This window comes from Lepidochelys kempii, chromosome 2 (assembly GCF_965140285.1).
Source record: "Lepidochelys kempii isolate rLepKem1 chromosome 2, rLepKem1.hap1, whole genome shotgun sequence".
NCBI lineage: Eukaryota > Metazoa > Chordata > Testudines > Cheloniidae > Lepidochelys > Lepidochelys kempii.
In genome coordinates, this window is record NC_136381.1 from 72,313,227 (window position 1) to 72,332,446 (window position 19,220).

At 39.0% G+C, this 19,220-nt stretch overlaps 1 protein-coding gene across 14 annotated transcripts in view; it reads right to left on the minus strand.

Annotated features, from left to right (window-relative positions):
* Positions 1-19,220, minus strand: part of SNTG1 (syntrophin gamma 1) — a 525,702-nt gene that overhangs the window by 39,817 nt on the left and 466,665 nt on the right. For 11 of the 14 annotated variants that reach the window (XM_073331218.2, XM_073331225.2, XM_073331233.2 and 8 more), the window contains 2 exons: positions 11,318-11,470; positions 4,099-4,191 (listed from right to left, as the gene is read on the minus strand). The exons of 1 other annotated variant lie outside the window; for it this stretch is intronic. In XM_073331218.2, coding sequence (XP_073187319.1) covers positions 4,099-4,191; positions 11,318-11,470 — 246 coding nt within the window. Of the gene's footprint in view, positions 1-4,098; positions 4,192-5,731; positions 5,819-11,317; positions 11,471-19,220 lie in introns of those variants that run through there. 2 more of the 14 variants (XM_073331230.2, XM_073331229.2) reach the window with 2 other exon arrangements.

Below are 19,220 nucleotides of genomic sequence, written 5' to 3' on the forward strand. Positions count from 1 at the left end.
ATGAAAACCTGCCTTAATAAGCAAAGAATACAAATATGAAATTGGTACTAAAATATGCTCAGCATAGACACTGAAGAAAATACATTTTATAATAGTATCAAGGCTCATCCTAGCATGAAAATGTCCTATAGAATCCTGGAGCTGTAACAGCCTAATAAGGCCCTATCAGAAAAAAAGTCAATAGTGGAACTGAGAAATTCTCAGTGGTAGCAAACCACAAAAGTTTGAGAAAGATTTTCTTTGGGGTTTCAGTTAATTGGAGTATGATGTGTTTCAAATTCAGGGAGCTGTATTTCTCCTGTAGATCAGAGCATTTGGGGGCACTCAGTTCAAATTTCTGACTGCTTTTTATTGTTTCCAAGCATTAAGTTTCAGAACACAACAGTAGTCCTATTGATTCTGCAGTGGAAACCACAAGGGATTAGTAGAAACCAAAGAAGATCAGATGAAATATTCTAGTGGAAAGTGCTGGAATTTTAACTAGGGGAGCTGAAGCAGGCTGTCTCTTGGAGCTCCTCTGGGTTCTGATGCTGCAACCTAGGGAGGGATGGAGGCAGCCATCTCCTCTGAAGATGTGGCAGATAGAAGAGTGGGCTATCCAGGTACCCACCCATGAAATACTCTGAAAGGAGGAGGAGGATTGGCAGCTGCCCCAAAAGAAGTGGGCTCAGTACAGTGCTAAAATGATGAAATGTAATGGCCTATGACTAGATGTTTTAATGGTCCCTTCTGGTCTTAAAGTCTATGAATATATGAAAGGGGTTTGCATGCCAATCCACATCCAAGAAGATGAAATATCTGGGAGGGAGAAGGAGATTGAAAATGAAAATGGCAAAGGGATGTGAGCCTGGGTCTGCTTGGTGGAAACAGAATCAAATGACTTGTATGTGTTAGTGGAAGCAAAACTGGGACAAGCACATGCAAGCAGGTGCATATATATATATATAGGTTCATATATAGGGTCCTATCTGCATTTTTGCTGGTAGTGAAACACACAAATGAACTCAAGTGTCTGCGATAGGTTCTCTTGTGAAAGGTTCTCAGAACTCTTGTCCGAAGCTGAGTTTAATTTCTTTTTGAAAAAGTCTTTTAATTAAAAACCAACAAAAGTCAAGTATTCTTTAAATTATTAATATCCTTGTGCCAAAATAAAATAAAAATATATTGGAAAAGTATTTTTCCTCAGTGCAGTGTTCATTAGTGAACATACCTAGTGGCAGTTGGAGCAGTACAAGGAATTTTGTAAAAATCCTAATTTAAAAAAAATTACAGTTTACATTTTTATAAGACAAGTTTTTTTTAGTTTAGTTTCATTCACATTGCTGCCCTGCATACTAATCTCTGCTTTGATTTGTTTCCATCTGCATCCTTCCTGCCTAGCCAAAGCTCATTTGAACCCTCCAGCAAAATGAATTTGATCACTAGGCAGAGATATAATAGTTTAACTTAAATCATCTTTGCAAAATTATCCTGAAAAACTATAAACACTAGCTCAAAACTGAGTCACCTGCTCTCACCTTAATAATTAAAGGCTGAGCAAGGCTGAGCAAATTCAACTCATGAAATTTTGCCACTTTTCTGCGTGCAGAATGTCTGTGAATAGATTGAGATTTCCTTAAATTTATTCATTATTCAAATTCACCTGACACATTTTTAATGAGATTCAACATCATCTTTAATCCTATGGATATTTTGCAAACAGTTCACTTGGTGTATCTGAGCTTGTGTCAGTTACCTGGAGATGGGTCACACAAGCTACATGATATTCTTTTTGTTCTCTGATTGGATGAACATCTCTCTTATCAGGTGGAAGTTCTGGAGCTCTAAATCTCTCAATAATTTCGGGAGAAGGTGCAGATACATAGAATTATGGAATTTCAGAAATTTCACTCTCTCATCCACTCAGGCCTTTTTCAAGGGATTCTTCCTAGAATAATTTGGCTCCTGTAAAATGTATTTACTGGGTGCAGAGGTTACAGCAAATATTTTCTCACTATATTCACGTAAAGACATTTTCTGTATATGTGCGGTTCTAGTTGTGAAAGGTACTGTCAGATTATTGTCTAATCATTTAACTGCCTAGGTCACATGCCAGGGCGTGGAAAATCTCTTAGGATACTGGTCTCCTTGTGGTGTTAAGCAGTGTTCCATCCAGACCCAATATACCAAGAGCACTACATTTACTAGCTGGCAATTTTCTGTCATTCTCCCCCAGTCATTGTTACAAAATGTGTGTGTGTGTGTGTGTGTGTGTGTGTGTGTGTGTTCATTGTTGTAGCAGCAAAGGTAGCGGCACCCTCTCTTTTGGCTGCACCTAGCAGTCTTATATGCTTTATGGTCCAGATGCGGGCTTGGGCCCTAGCACTGCAGCTTTGGGACTGTATAAGCTGCAGAACTCTGAGTAACAGCAGGGCTAGCAAGTGAACCTGCAGCCATATATATCCCAGCTTCAGTCAAGGTTATAAAATCAAGAAGGTTGTGTGGCAGTTCCATCTGTCAACATTTGTCAAGGTCTGCTGGCCTTTTTTCTGGGCCTATTTTTTCCACCATCTGGCTCAGGCACTCTGACAACTGCCATTCAGAGATAAGCAAATCAGTTCACCTTGGCCACACTTATAGATAGCAGGAAGATCCTACCCATCACCTTCCTACTTTGAGCCCTCATTCTTCCTTTGCTACTTCTGCCCCCATTCCCAGACATTACTGTGGGGAGTTACCCCTTTGCTTGGTGACTCTTACTTCCTAGTGCTTTCCTTTCTTCCTTTGCACGTGGCCCGATGGGGTGGGAGGTACACAGGTTCACATATAATTTACTGTGCCACACTTGGATATGGACTTGTGCTTGGCTTTAAAATTCCCCACCAAACCATAGTCTCAGATTCCTGTCAAAACAGGAAACGCTAATGACAGCAGATAGCTGTGGCTACTCTTGCAGGATCACTCTTTGCCTCATTCAGCCTCATACTGTTGCTAGGGCTATTGTTTTTGGGCTCATTATCCCTCTCTGATTCTCTCCCTTCTCCTCTTACCTCCTCTCTCCTACCTCCTCCCCTGACACTCCCAAACTCACAAAGCAATTACAAACAAAATGTACAAATGCTCATACAAAGCACATTTAAAACTCACTATCTCAAAGTCTTAAAATGTTTGTTAAGCAAAACTCAACTGATCTGATGTGCATGGAAAGTGAATACAAAAGGGACACTTGGATAGACCAAAGTACATTAATTCCTTAATTCAAGCAAATAGTCAAGGAAAGATACTCATAATATTTGGTGCAGCTCTATGAGAACTAGATCCAAAGTGCACTGAAGTCAGTCAAAAGACTCCATCTGACTTCAGTGGGCTTTGGATCAGGCCAATAATAATCATAATGTGAAAACTGATGATAATGAAACAACTTGTCTGTCAAAACAAATTACTCGCCTCAGGTGACTGAGTGAGTAGATTTTTTTTAAGGCTCGGTGGAAATATTACAAGGCATACAGACAGAGGCTGAATCCAGTGGCTGCTGTCTGCTCCTTTTTAGGTGGCTGATGTACCTGTGTTATCCTGATGGGAAAGCCAGAAGAGGTACACTTTGATCAAGATATTTGTGTGATGACTTTTTGTATTATAAAATTACAAACACTACACATATAAATATGAAATAATACAGATATGAAATTGCAATAATAATCATACTTTCTACTAGTGCAATGGGAGATGGGGCATGATGGGTTCTCTTTGAGGAATTCCTGTGCCACTATGGATTCCTACAGGATGATTTTGCTTTAAAATTTGATGAAAACCAGGCAACACCAGGAGAATGACATCAACCTGTATCCATATCCTGTTAAATTATAGTATGAGGATTTGACACTTGGTCAGGGTTGACACTGGCTTCTCTGTAACAACTGCATTACAGATTGCAACATCCCATATCATTCAGAAACAACCCCGCAGGATTACAAAAAAAGTACAAGGGATTTGACATATGATGGCCTACCAAAATACTGAAAGAACACATTTCAAGGATGGCTTAACTCTCCATCTCAAAACATAATACTTGGAAGAAGAATATTAATACCGTATTGGATGCAGGTCTCAGATCTTTACCTTTGTGGCAGCATCAAAACAGACAAAACCCATGCCGAAGTCAATAGTAAGCCCCATAAGATGACTCTCCAAAACACAGGCATATGTCTTGCACTGCAAAAATCAGAAAACACAGTTACTATACTAAGTAGCACTGCACTTTGTCTGTTAGCTCCAGTAAATTCTTTTTGTTTGCTCCAATGCACACATCTCAAAATTATTGTCAGAGAAAGGATTGCGTATATGTATTAGGTCAATTTCATCCCAGTTGTAGCTCAAACTAGTGGATTTACACCAGAGAGGAAATTGTGCCTTTAGAAAGAGTCTTTAATTTTATTTTGAAAAAACAAAAACATAATTCAACAGTAATTTTAACGGATTACTGTAGCAACTGATAAAAAGAAAGTCTCATTTTATAGCCAGATTTTTCAATGATTTTAGAAGATAAAACAGAGTACCATCACTAAACCTTCTTATATCCAGATTTAGAATAAATAACTGTGTTTGCAAAGAAAATCTGTTTGAGATGCTGTTTGCTTCTTTGTTATCTGCTCAACCTCAGTGGTACAATATGGTGAAAAAGAATTTATGCAATCAAAAGAGAACTTTCATTGTCGACTAGCACACAATATGTAGCTCTAACCATAAGCTTTTATGAGAAAACCTTGACATTTTAAATGGCATTCGTTCTTTGGTTTCTTTTTTTAAGAACATGGCATTTTGATATACGACATGAGAAATCAATTAGTGACATTTTCTTGATCAAACTGAGCTCTCTACTTCAAAGCCGGCTTCAGGTTCGTAATGGCAATCTTGCAATGTTCAACACAAATTCTGATTTCCCTTGTCAAAAATATTTAATTATGTCAAAATCTGATGCACCAAAGTGCTTTAAAAGACCATATTTCACACAGCTGCATCACAAGGGAACTATTTATGGGAATTTTACTTTTCAGATTAAAGTCAGAGACAATTAAATTCCCCAAAATCTTCGCCCTGAAGACCCTAAGCAAGAGCACAGATTGAAGGATTTTTCATTTTCATCCAGTTCATGGATGTTAATACAATGTGCACACTGTGTCACAGGACTGAATATTAATTATTAATATTGACGTAAATCGGTTATTGTTGTACTGTTTTTATGAAGACACTTATTTCTATGGAACTGTGACTATCAATGAATCTAAAATAAATAGCATTTATTAAAATTTCTCTTTACCAAGAAACACTCCACCAAAACACTATCTTATTTTTCTCATGGTGCTGGCTTCAGAGCTACCCCAGGTGTGGACACCATAGGTAAATTCCTGGGCCCACTAAAGTTAATTGGAACATCTTTATTATTGTTTCATGAGTTTTTTTAACAATTCTAAGACTTTTTCCCCAAAACGTAAAAGCATAGGAGTTGTGGGTGTTCAGAGCTTCCAAAAGCAAGGCCATATTTAGTTAGGTGCCTGAATATGGATTTAGGGGTTTACTTTGAGAAATCCTGGTTTGGAAATGTTGACCTTATTGTCTCCTTAAATAAAGAAACTTAGGATAGAATTTTCAAAAGTGATCAGTGTTGGCCTAACTCTGACGACAATGGGAGTTTTATCATTTACTTCAGGAGGAGCAGAGTTAGGCTGACGCTGAGTATTTTTGAAAATCTTACCTTTAATATTTTAGTAGTTATATGTGTCCTGGTGTATTATTGCATCTTTAAACAATTTTCATTGAAATATGTTATATAGCAGGAAACCTGACAATGACAAACACAGAGTAATTTTCATAGTACAAACACAATAAAGTCAAGAGCTAGGGTATTTGATGGTTGTGGAAAATATGCATTGCAGATATTCATATCACATCTTTTTGACATTTTTATTACTGTAAATGCCATTGATTCACATGAATGAAGTACTATTTCGACATTAACATTGTACCACATAAGGGGCACCCTAAATAAACACACACACACACACATACACACACACACTTATTTATTTACAGCTATGAACAGAATGGCTTTACTTTTTGAAGCACACTTAAATGGGCAGCCCCCTGAAGACAAGGACCACAAACTACATCTTCTTTGTGGAAAGGTTCTTCTGCGCTAAAAAGATGAACCATGTACACCTGCTTCTTAAATTGCAAGAAACATTTATTACTTGATATATTATTCTCGGATTTGAACACAGACATTTTGAAAACTTTAAGCTAAGTACACTTTGTGGAACTGAAATAATTGCATCTTGTTCAGTTAATATGCTGGCTGATATACAGGTGCACTACCTTTCTCTCCAGGATAGAATATGGTGATGGCTGCATCAAGACACATACCATAGTTGTTAGATAAACTGTACAAGCACATCACATAATTCAAGGCTTTCAGCTTCAAATATGCAGACTTCTAGCACCTAAACTAAAGTAAAATCTCCATTAGTTGTCATTAGGGCAGATATGAAATTTTTCTGCCAGTCACTAGAGAGAGTGAGAAATGAGAGAGCAGTTCTAGTTCCTTCCTGTAGGGAGAAGTTGTACACACACACTTCAACCATTTGACCATGCAACATGTGAAATGCAATTTATTTTGATGTGGTCCCATTCATTAAAAAAGTTAACTAATGCTACGTTAAGAAAACTCCCACTTTTATTCAAAAATCAGGGTTTCATTTTGTAGGTTTACCTTCATATTTTATTTGTTGTTGTGTTTTCAGAAGTGAGAGGCAGTTTTCACTGCAAATGTATTGTAAAAATGCTATTATATTATAAATATTAAATCTTTTTCCCATGGGTCAAATATGGGGGGCAAGGGGCGGGGGAGGAGATGATTTTGGCTTTGGCAACATTTCATCCCATTGAAGGAAAAATGGGTTCACATTTGTAAAGTAGCACATGTCACACTCGATCAGATTTATGAATTCCCAAATATTGAAAATCTCTCAGGTTTTTAACATGCAAAGCAAAAACTGGTAGCGGCAGAGTGCTATTATTAACTCACTACAACATGTATAAAACAACAGCTGCTTTATTTACATTGCTCCAGCTACATTAAGTAAACACGAACACTACACTGAGGACTAAAATTTGTCAAAAAGACAATATCTCAGACTGGGAATAACAGTCTGCTCTAACGGAGCTGACCTCCTATTCCAACAGCATAATCATCAACTCCACCCATATGGAAGATCAGTCTCAATCTATCACTTCAGCCTAAGGTTTCCGCTCATCTTTTTAACTCCTAGAAATCTTGCAGAGGTATCTAAAACACAATTAGCAGAGTAAAAACAAACAAACATAAAAACAGGTAAAATTTATAATGGCCTTTGACCAAATGAGACTTTAAGGTCTTTGGGACGGGGGCCATCTTTTCTTCTGTGTTTGTACAGCAGCGAGCACAATGTGGTCCTGATCCAGGATAATTAGGGCTCACAGGGACAGTGGTAATACAAATAATAATCCTAAGTAATAATTCATTATTATTAAATTGTTGCAGTAAGTTTGGAATATGCACTATAGGATAAAGGTAAACCTAGTTAACTCTATTTATTCTGGGTGTCTCTTCATATTGAATTATTCTGCAATCTTTAATTCAGCTCCTCCTTCATGAACTTGGAGAGAATAAAATGAAGAATACTACCCAGGTGCATGGATAATGCCAAAGTTATTACAGCTTTAAGGAAAACCCTTAAAGGTGTACTAAAAACCATAACAAACCATGGAATGATTTCACATTGATTATTGGCTTCCTACACAAAAACATGAAACCTTGTCAAAAATGTGTCCCAAAAAAACAGCCACAAAATATTTCCTCTCTCAGTCCCAGTGCACTCCCACAGTATGGAATCTTAAACTGGGATCATGAATAATTCAGGAGCTCAGCTCCAGAAGATGACAGCCCAAAGTACTATGTTCCTCAGATCCTACGCCCTCAGTTCACACTACAGTTCCAAGGAGGTGTTTAAATTATCGAAGGCGTGATGTGCTATGAGCATATTGTAAGCTATTTCTGAAGCTTGGAGAACCTGAAAACACTTGGGTTATAGGTTCAAGAATCAATTCAGACTTTAAAACTCAACTTTTCAAGCACAGAACTTCCATGGGGGCAAACTTTACAATGTAATCACAAGACAGGCTACACAATAATGCTCATCTTCTGGAGTGAACAGCTAACATAAAAACAAGAACAATAGTAAGAAAGTACATAAAGGAAGCCCATAAAGCAAGGAATGCAACATTCAACATAAAATAGTAGGGACTTCAAGAAAGACTGTCAGCCGCATTCAGTTGACTTCAGTTAATTTGAACACTACTATAAATGCTGCAGATGTCTTGGGTTCTTCTCACACTTTAAAAAAAATGCTATAAGACAACAGGGAAAAGGATTTTTTCCCCCACTATCTATGTGACTTCTGTTTTTTCTTTAAATATCTAATTATACGCATGGATGTTCCTTATTGCTCTATAGAAAACTAATTAACTATAACATAGGTATAACATAACTCTACAATGGCACCTCTACATTATTATAAATTGCATGACATGTTAATGTCAAAGTGCTATCAGCTTTATTGTTTATTTGTCTTCCTGAAATCTTATTTTTTCCTAAGGGAAGTTTGCTCTTTACTTGTGTGTTAGAAGCTGCAGAAGCTATGAACTTGGGTCCCAAGTCAGCAAGGTACCTATCTGACTTCATTGACTTTGACTTCAGTGGTATTTCTCACATGCTAGAAGTGCGGCAAGTGCTTAAGTATCTTGCTGAATTGTGGTCTTAACCAGGTTTATTTTTAAATAACTATATTTGTAATAAACTCTATGGACTGTATTCTTTGCTGTTGTAAATTGGCATAGTTCCATTGACTTCTATGGAGATATGTTAATTTATACCAGTAGAGAAATTTTGCCAATAAGTGTGACTATAGTAGAGTCCAGCCTACATTTGGATGATCTTTTTAAAATGAAAAATTAACAAAATCCCAAATTTAATTAAAATGTAAAAAATATGGATGGCTTATATGCAGAAATATCTGCATATACGTGGGTTTGCATTGAAAGTGAATTGTATATGCAAATAAGACACTGAATGCAGTTACCCATTTGCTTGTGATGTGACTTCATAGAGACTTGATTATAAATATCAATATAATTATTATTTGAGAGTGCCCGTTTATATTTTTCTGATCATCCATCCATGAGACCCCATTCTGATTTTAACCTGGCTCTTTCCTTGTCACAGAATGATGAGACTCATTGGCACTTTGTAGAGGCCAATCATGCCACTTCTCAACTACCACTGAAAATCTATTATGTGTTTGATGATAAATGTGCAACAAAACTGTGGGAAGAAGGATTAAGTCACAAACTATTGAAAGAAAATTAGAGCAAACTAAAAGTAATTCAGGTAATGGAATGGGCATCTGGCCCATCCCCTTTCCCCCCTCATTGGGATGTAGGAAGAAGTTCACATACAACACTAAAAGTGTATACACAAAAGATGAAACTGATTCTGTGAATTTTGGCTTTCTGTCAATTTCACAAATGATAAAATATTTTACTGTTGATAGTTCAGTTTCTCACATGTGCTATAGCCAAAATGTAACTTTGGCACGTAAAAAAATACTTTCAGCTCAATAAAGACAAGATCACAGTGGGGAGACGTGGGAATAAGACTGTTAGAAGAGGTATTACTGGGGACACTGAAGCACATTAAATACATTTGAAGTATAAAATCTAAGAGGTAGAGCCAAAAATCAGAAGTGGAACAGCAGGTACCCCTATAAGAAGAGACAAAATTGAAGTAACTTGAGTGCTGATGGTTATTATAGATGTTTTGTTATATTTTCTTTTGTGGAATGCCCTGTAGTGCAGTTACAAACATTGCCTCAGGTAATGATATGAGAAGTAAGAGGTATCTTGATGTTTCTGAATTAGGAGATTATTTGTTTTTGTTTTGTTTTTTTTTAAATAGTAACTGCGTCTACATTTTCCAGCACAGTAATAAAAGTTAAAACTATTCCTTTAAAATGTAACAGAGAGTAACATTTTTAAGTTAAAAATTGGCATTTCTGAGATTAACGGAATTAGCTATATGCATGAAAAGTGACAGCATGTGTAATTCTGCCATATGGGAACCAGTTTTATAAACTAAACATATTTCATCTCAGCTCTGATGGTTTTGAGATCAGGAGGGTATTGCCATATATAAACATTTAACATTTTGCTTAAACAATAAGCGCCCGATGTTCAAATGAGGGCACAAAAAAGATGTATGCATAGAAACTTGTCTTTGAGCACAAACCAGCATTTACATATACCAAATAGGGGCAGCATCTAACACTTAGATGCACAAATATTCTACTGATATGCAAATATGATTTTTTATGTGTTCAGCTGGAAGACTAATCATGACAACATCTTTGCAGATGTATCCAAAAAGATATTTTTCTGATTGCTATATCAACATTACAGCTAGGAATGGGTGAATCAGAAAGAACTGGGAACTTCTTTTTATATTTTAACATAAACTATCATTCACTGTTGGTCACCTTAATTTCACAGTAAAATGCTGACTGGGCAACTAATATTACCCAGCTTGCTCTATAAGTATAGCTATAGAATAGTCCACTACTAATCTCTACTCTGGTATCACCTACTCCTCACTCTGGCATCTGATAATTAAAAAGAAATGGCAACAAACAAGAAATGTATGGAAAAAACAAAACAAAAGTGTTAGGCTCAGTTTTGCCCTCATATTGGTGCAGCACCTATTAACTGCAATGAGAGTTTAATCCTTGTGAGGTCAGAATTGGGTCCTTTATATCATCTGATTGTACAACAATGCTGTCCAAACAGCTGTGTTACCTCCCCATTGTTTAAAGACTCTCTCTCCTGTTTTCCTTCTGTCCCTACTTTGCCTATTGCCTTTTGTCATTATTTATTGAGTTACCTATCCATGGTAATTAAAGGCAGAAATTTGAGATGGGTAAGGATGTCCTAAGAGCCTTTGATTACAAACTCCATGGGAAAGGTGACAGTATCTTCTTGTACTTAGAGCTGAGCAATATAGAGAAATGCTAGACAGACATATAATCAAAACACCAGGAACAACTAGGACACTGTATAGTTACAATAATAATAATGTGAGTAATCCATTAGACGGTTAGATGATTCCATCTCACTTTGGCTTTTTTCTTATTCATTTTCATCACTGACCATCACTTAAGTCTCCAAAACACAGGCATTATGGCAGCTATCTCACCTGAATTCGTTCAACTTCTAAAAAAGTTGCTGTTTGGAAGGCTTTTTCCCATAGGGTTAGGTCACACTCTAACTCCACGGAAAAGTAGAGGTCCTCTCCAGATTCAGATTGGACACCGAAGCAGTGTTTCCGACGATCCAACAGATCACTGTCCTGATGAAAGCTTGAAGTTATATAATCTGGCATACATCATTTATATTTCTTACTGTAAATATCTATGCCTCAAATCTAACATTATAGTTGAGCATTGCTAACTTTGTACATACTGCATTAGTAGGTGAAAGTTCAGGAATTGCGAAGGAAGGCTTGGGTCTAAATGTTGACATCTGAAGGAATTTGAAACAAGACGTTATGTTGAGAGCTGTGCATTTTAACAACATACTGTACTAGGGTTTACAGAAAACCACAAGCATAACTTTCAACATCTTAACAAGCCATTTCTCATAAAGGCTGGGTGTTTATTTTTAAAGTAATGAAGCGTCTATAAAATATGTCTTCTATTTATCCACAGAAGAGGTCAAGCACAGAGTAAAATGAGAGATTCTTTAAACTGCCAACCTCACCAATGTACCCCATTGTACCCCACCAATGGAGTGACAGAATACTTCAGCATAAATAGTAATTCTGTCCTTGGCCTCTCTACTGAGACCACCAGGAAAGAGTCCATATTTGTGCTAGTTTACTAAATCCAGTATTAAAAGGTATACATTGTTACAGCCAGCCAGAAGAGATTTTTGTTCATCCCAATAGTAGAGTTGCTCTTTTTAGAATTGTTTGTCCATAATTTAAGATCCAGTGAGAGGAGATTACATATACTACCAAGAAAGACATTTGATATCAGACTGTAAAAAAATATAGCATTGAATAGTTGACAGGATTTATAATTGAGAAATTTGCAATGAAATCCACCATTAAAAAAATGTATCAATTAATTTTTTAAAAAGCACTTTGAAAAACAGGAACATCGTGGTTAAAATTCTGGCACACAGTTCACACAAACACACTTGTGAAAACAAGAAAAGAAGCACCCCAAAGGATCACAGTGCAATAAATTCATTGTCACAAATGACAGGCAACAAGGTCACCACTTAAACTGAGCACATATGGCATCAGGAATAAAAAGAAATGCCTTTGGCTCTCAAGGTGGGTAAGGTCATATCTTATCTCGGACCAACTTCGGTTGGTGGGAGACAAGCTTTCAAGCTTACACAGAGCTCTTCCTCTACCAGCTGAGTTAAAGGGAAGTCTCAGTTAGCTATAGTTTATTAGCATCTGCACGCACTGTAGGCCAGATATTAGAGAGTGACTTAGTATGTGATTCAAAACCTACTGAAGCCACAAGGAATCTTTCCATTTACATCAGATAGCAATGGATCAGGCACATAATCACAGCCATTTGAACCACAATAACACAGGGAGTAGGTACTCAGATACCATGGAAATGTGATGGCAGTTGTGAACTGCATACATTCTTGGAGGCTCAGATCCTCAACTGGTGTAAATCAGCATAGATCTTTAAAAGACAATGGAGTCATGATGACTTACATCAGCCTAGGATCTGGTTCTCTCCATGTGAGAGAGCACAGTGTGAAAATACAATGTACAAAATACAACATTTGTGCATGCACATTTACAAACTATACATAGATCTTCCACATACTCGACTATTTAGGATGTTTCAAACTTCTCACAAAATAACAATTGCCTGAATTGACGTATTTATGTAGGACTTGTAAGATTGATTATCTACCCAAACTATCATGGTAATATATGGTTAGAGCCTGAGAACTGAACACAACATTTGAAAAAAAAATCAATTATTACTTTGGGACAGAATCACTGTCCCGTTCCTTTGATTTTGCACCATTCAGGCAGTGTAAAAAGTGTGAAGCCCACCAATCAGTCCCTTTGTGGGATGTCCCCTGGCATAAAGGGTCTCCCAAAAGGGTGTAGAGCTGACATAGCTGGCTTCGTCTAGTCTCTGGTACAGGGGGTGTATTGAGGGTGAGGGAAGGGGATTGGCTGCAATGCTCGGCACTCTGGCCTGATCCTTCAGGGACCACAGCCAACAGAGACAAGTTAGGGCAGCACCCTATAGTGTTCTAGCCTGCACTGGGGCTGAGGGAGAGAATCTGTTTGTTGGTCCTCAGTGTCTCTTTTTCTGCTGTACTGTGTTGCTCTAGATGGCTGAGGGAGGGAGGGAAGGATGTTATCCTTAGCCAGGCTCACAGAGCCAGTTGAACTATCCTGCTGACTCTGGGGCTCTCACTGATGGGTAGGTAAGCAGGCAATGGGAGCTGCCTGAACTACTTCCCTCCTTTCCCTTTGATGGACCAGTCAGACACCAGGCAAGATGCACAAGAGCTGAACCAGGGAAGGGACAGCAGCTGCTCAAGACCGCCCTAAGCTCACACTAGAACTGCTCCTAGAACTGCAGGGAAGTAGTGGGAGACAACCGGCGAGGTGACAACCCTTATGCTTCTCCCCATAGTGAAAACATTCCAATTTAAAAATGTGTAGAGCACCACTTAGCAATCTCATTTTTCAATAATAATCAAATACAAATTTTCTTAACAGCCACCTTAAAGGCCAGAAGTTAGAGCCCAAGGGCCATAAGTGTCCCCCAGTCCTCAGGTTGGACACCCCTAGGTGAGAAGGGCAAAGCATAACACTTTTATATTTGGATGGTAGCAAAGAACTAAAAATAAACATTATCCCATAATGTGCACATATTACTAACAACTTAGAAGGTACCTGGAATTGAATCTATCACCATCATATTTAGAACACTGATAAATAAGGCTAAGATTTTGTCACAGGTATTTTTAGTAAAAGTCACGGACAGGTCACGGGCAACATACAAAAATTCACGGAGTCCGTGACCTGTCCGTGACTTTTACTAAAGATAACCATACAAGCTGCGTGGCAGAGGTGCGCAGCCCTGGCTGCAGCCCCCCGCTGTGTGGCAGGAGTGCACGGCCCCAGCTGCGGCCCCTGCCACAAGCCCTGTGGTTGGAGCTGCCCCCATCATGGGGCAGGAGCACACGGCCCCGGCTGCGCCCCACATCACAGAGCTATGTGGGGAGCATAGCCACAGTTCCAGCCCCAGCCATGGCTCCAGCCCCGGGTTCAGCTGCGGACAGCTGAAGCTGAAGAAGTCACAGTGGCCCGGTAAAGTCATGGAATCCGTGACTACCGTGACCCCTGTGACTAAATCGTAGTCTTACTAATAAATAATAACATATTGCTTATTGAAAACACTCTTGTAACTCTTGTCCAATGAAGTGCCCTGTGCTAATGCTAAAGCTTCTGGGTGTTTCTGGCATGTCTCACACAGCACTATGAAGTCTATAGAAAACAGATAATAATGGCTCTATATTCATATTTGGTGAGCAACTGAAGATGATTTCTGAGGACTGTCAACCACATACATCCTAAATTTGGCATTCACCCTCAAAGCTACAGTTACATTGCTGCAGGTTTTTATCCCAATGAGTGTCCATTTGCCATAGCAACACACGACTCTCAGCCAATGTGAACTCAAGCACCGGAAATGATGCAATCACCATCAGTAAGGGGCTGATGCGTAAAAGTGCTAGACACCCATTTAGCACAGTCTGCAACTCCTGTCCCAGGGCTCAAGCAATGATTTAATTTCAGATTTTAACCTGGTTATGACTTTGAATGTGTGGTGGTCATTATCAATGTCAGTAATACCGCTGCACGTTCAGTCATAAGTTTATTTGAAAGTGTATTAGTGTTAGAGGTTCACACCACATATTATACCAGGGCAGCAACCACGGCAGGGTGAGTGGGGCAGCCACCCAGGGCGCAAAGCCAGGGGAGGGAGGCAGAAAAATGGGATGGATGAAAAAAGAAACAGTAGGAGGCAGAGCCCTGCAGTGGAACAGGGATTCACGGGTCCCATACCTGCCACCCTTACTTTTGCGCTGCTTCTCATGGCAGTGCTGCCTTCAGAGCTGGGTGGATGGAGAGTGGTGATTGCTGGCCGGGCACCCAGCTCTGAAGGCAGCGCTGCTGGCAACAGCAGTGCAGAAGTAAGAATGGCATGGTATGCTAATGGGACCCATGGGACCCCCTGCCATTTTATTTGTTCATCCTATTTTTACACCCCCCACTCCCCCAGCTTTGCACCATGGGTGGCTGCCCCACTCACTCCACCCTGGTAATGGCCCTGATGGATACAACTGTGTTGAGAATTTTAAAAAAAAACATATTTCAGAGCAAAAAGGAGAGATTTTCAAAACTTTCATAACTGACATGACAAGCACAGATGTGCCAGGGCTATGAAGTTCCAAGCCTAGCAGTGCCGGGACTGAGCCCAGGCAAGCTCCCCCACAAATTAAGCACTGAATAGCATACACAGGGACAGGAGAGTAGTGCCTGTCTTCACAAGGTTGGATTTAACTCATCAGGGTTTCATGGCCACACTCAGATAAGTCAATGGATCTGTTCAGCAAGGGGCATGACAAAATAAACATGTAAATATGCAGTTTTCCAAAGAGTGAGCCTCACCATGCTAACAAGACTCTGAGCTATAGCTATTCCTTTGGCCATTTTCCTTCTGCTAGGCAAAAATTATCCGGTAGCTGAGCAGCACTCCTCAATGCAGGATTGAGTTCCCTTACACTCCCTGAGTTCCCTTACACTCCCTGCCCTTTTTATTACTTTTTCACCTGTGCATAGGTGTGCAACACTCCAGACCTGTACCTATGTATCTAATTGTACTTTCTGTTAAATAATGGATAAGCAGGTCAATGGACTGACCAGTGTGTGTATAAATTCTTTGAACAAAAGTGCTATGTGCTTGTCCCATATAAGATATTAGTTCAGGGTAGTATGCCCTCCCCCAGAAAGCATGAGAAATTCTCTAACGGATGCTGTAAATATGAGATAACAATGTCTGGAGTCTTGTACACTGAGTTGGACTAAGAAGCCATTCTTATTAACTAACTTTTCATCTCATGGAAGCTGTTTTGTTGATAAGATGTTTCACTTCAGTACAACTATAATGCATTCAGACACTCGCCTAGTGATTATCATAATCTTGTTCTTTTATTATCACTTATTAGTCTGTGGCGGCTTTTATTGAACTTTGTGATGACTTCATATGTGCTGTATGAGACTAATAATGATTTAATTGTAGTATTTGCCTGGGAGCACAATTAAAAACAAATTCTCTGGGAAAGAATTGTCACAAGAAGGGAAAGTTGTACCAGTCTCCTGACTCTCCACTCCAAAAAGGTCATTTTATCTACCCATTTATTTATTTATAACAGAAAGTCCAAAGAAACAGCCTTGCAGCAGAACTGACTGTCAGGAAGGTCTTTGGCTCATGTCCACATGCTGTGTAATCCAGCATCCCTGCTGTCAGGAGGGGTGACTCCTGTTTGCCCAATTAATAATGATGTACATATTAAATAAGAGCAATACATTTCTCCCAGGGAAACTAGCATGGTTCATTAACTTTAAAAGATCAAGTGAAAGTGGAATACTTCACAATCATTGGATAGTGGCATTATCTTCATATTTCTCCAGAAAGTCTATTTTCTTTAAAAACTCCATGCTCTCCAGATAAACACTGTTCCTTTTTTGAAATACTCCCTACTTTTTATTTTACTTAAAATGTAGCTGGTAAACACTAGTAGGTAACCTCTTCTTTGGGCCAGTCGTCCAATATGTGAATGGCCTGAGCTTCCACGACAGTCAGTGGGAGCTGAAGGTATTCAGAACCTAACAGTACCTACTCAGCAACAGCTTCCAAGACTGGGTGACCAAAGTATGCCTCACTCACATGGATCATATTGGGCTAGACGGAATCCCTTCCTCATGCTGGTGAGCCATTTTTGCAGTCCCACTGATGGCAACACTCACCAGCATGAGTAAGGGGTTCACAGTCTGTCCCAATGAGAGTTATTGGGCAAAACAGACTCTTTGGTATCAGGTGACTTTAATTTCATTTTTTAAAATAGATATTTAGTTCAGCTACCACCTTCACATTAATGGAAATGATTTTCTTATATCAAATTTTATACTACGTAGATGGGAAAAAGTTGATAAGTTCCTCTGCTGACTGGTGAAGCCAGCTCAATGACCTCTTTGCATCACAGTAGAAATGCAAAAGGGGCTTACCAGACACAGTAATTGGGCCCAATACTTGTCTAGGTTCTTTAAAGATAAAAAGCACTATACAAATGTAAGCATTAATTCTAGAGCACATTAGGTGTAAAGAGAAGTTAAAAAAACCATTTAGCAGGAATTTTCCACCTCCAGTCATCATTTATTTAGTCACTGAATATTAATTAGTTCTTCACACTCTCTGCCCTGGTTTACTATTATTTTAGATATTAATCTTCCCTCACATTTAGCTGCTGGGTATATCTGCATGAATAAAGAACTCCATTTTCTAAGTGGTTCACATGCTTCCTTTTGTATTCCTCTTTTTAAGAACAATCTCCTTGGCATCACAATTAGTTGCTATGGAGATGATTTTGATAGCACTTACAAGCAGCAAGAGCAGATTCACTTCAGAGTAACAAAGATATTGTTTCATGAAACATTCTTATTAATAAATAATAGGGAAGAGAAGGCATAACATAATGAGTGTGTGTACACACACACACGCACATATATATGCACCCAGGATCTGCTGCCTGTACAGATACTTTTCTCAGATTTCTGTTTGGTGAAAATAGCTCCTGGTATTTATTTGCTGAGAAACATGCTGAAGTGTGTGTGCGTGCTTGTGTGTGTTTGAATACGCTGAGATTATATAATTCTTCTAACATTGCAAAGAAGCATTCATGGCGGTTTTCACCAAATGGAAATCTGAGAAAAGCCTTGGTACAGATGATTGGTGCAGTGAGATGCAACATGCTGAACATTACCTCGGAGGTGCTGAGCTCCCAATGAAGGGCAGCATGCTGCAGGATCAGGCCCTTGAATATTACATATTAGTATAGGTGGAGAAAGTAGTGACATCCAACATTAAGGTTGCCTGATGCTTTCCTTTATAAGACCCTATTTTCAGTTGCTTATAACTTTGCCAGTCTTTAACTGTTTGAGCTGATATTTTCCATGAAAGGTATCTGCTTCAGGCTGGAATGTTCTTATTAAGTGTCAGCTAAAACAGTTTATCCAATTCTGAGAACGAGGTTACAAAAACTATGTTGTTTTGCCCATACTAAAGAACTTTGTACAACTGTGTTGTTGACAAGCTCTCGTTTCCATGCTTTGCAGCATGAACTTCAAATTCAGAGATGGTGGGTGGTGATGGTGGCACTGATGTCAGGGATGTGCCTTTTGCCATACCCATTAAAATCTGTCATAATTTTGTCACGTTAATTGCTTTTTCAAAATGAAAAGGAGTACTTGTGGCATCTTAGAGACTAACGAACTTCTTTGAGCATAAGCTTTCATGAGCTACAGTTCACTTCATCGGATGCATACATTTTCAAAATGGTAGTTCACACGCGATCAGTAGAGACTTGACAGCTAAATTCTCCAGAGAGTGCACACTGAGCATGCTCTTCACTCCCCATAGGGCAACTGAGTTTGCTCCATCGCAGGGTTGCAGTTGACAAGCAGAACTTTCCCTGCCATTACTCCTCCTGCCTTCTGGGGGCTGCTGTATAGCCAGGTACTGAGAATGAGGAGAATGTTTCTCCTGTTATCTCAGTGATCTCCTTGATGAACCCCAGATAACATGGAAAGAAGGATGAGGCAGTCTGTTTTGAATGCAAAGTGCTGGGGAATGGGGTTGGAGGTGAAGAGATGCAGGGCATGTGCTGGGGAAGAGAAGCAAGAGTTCAGTGTACATGGGAGTTAGCAGCAGGAGCCAGAAGGTTGGAGTAGGGATAGGGGCAGGAAGAGAAGGGGACAA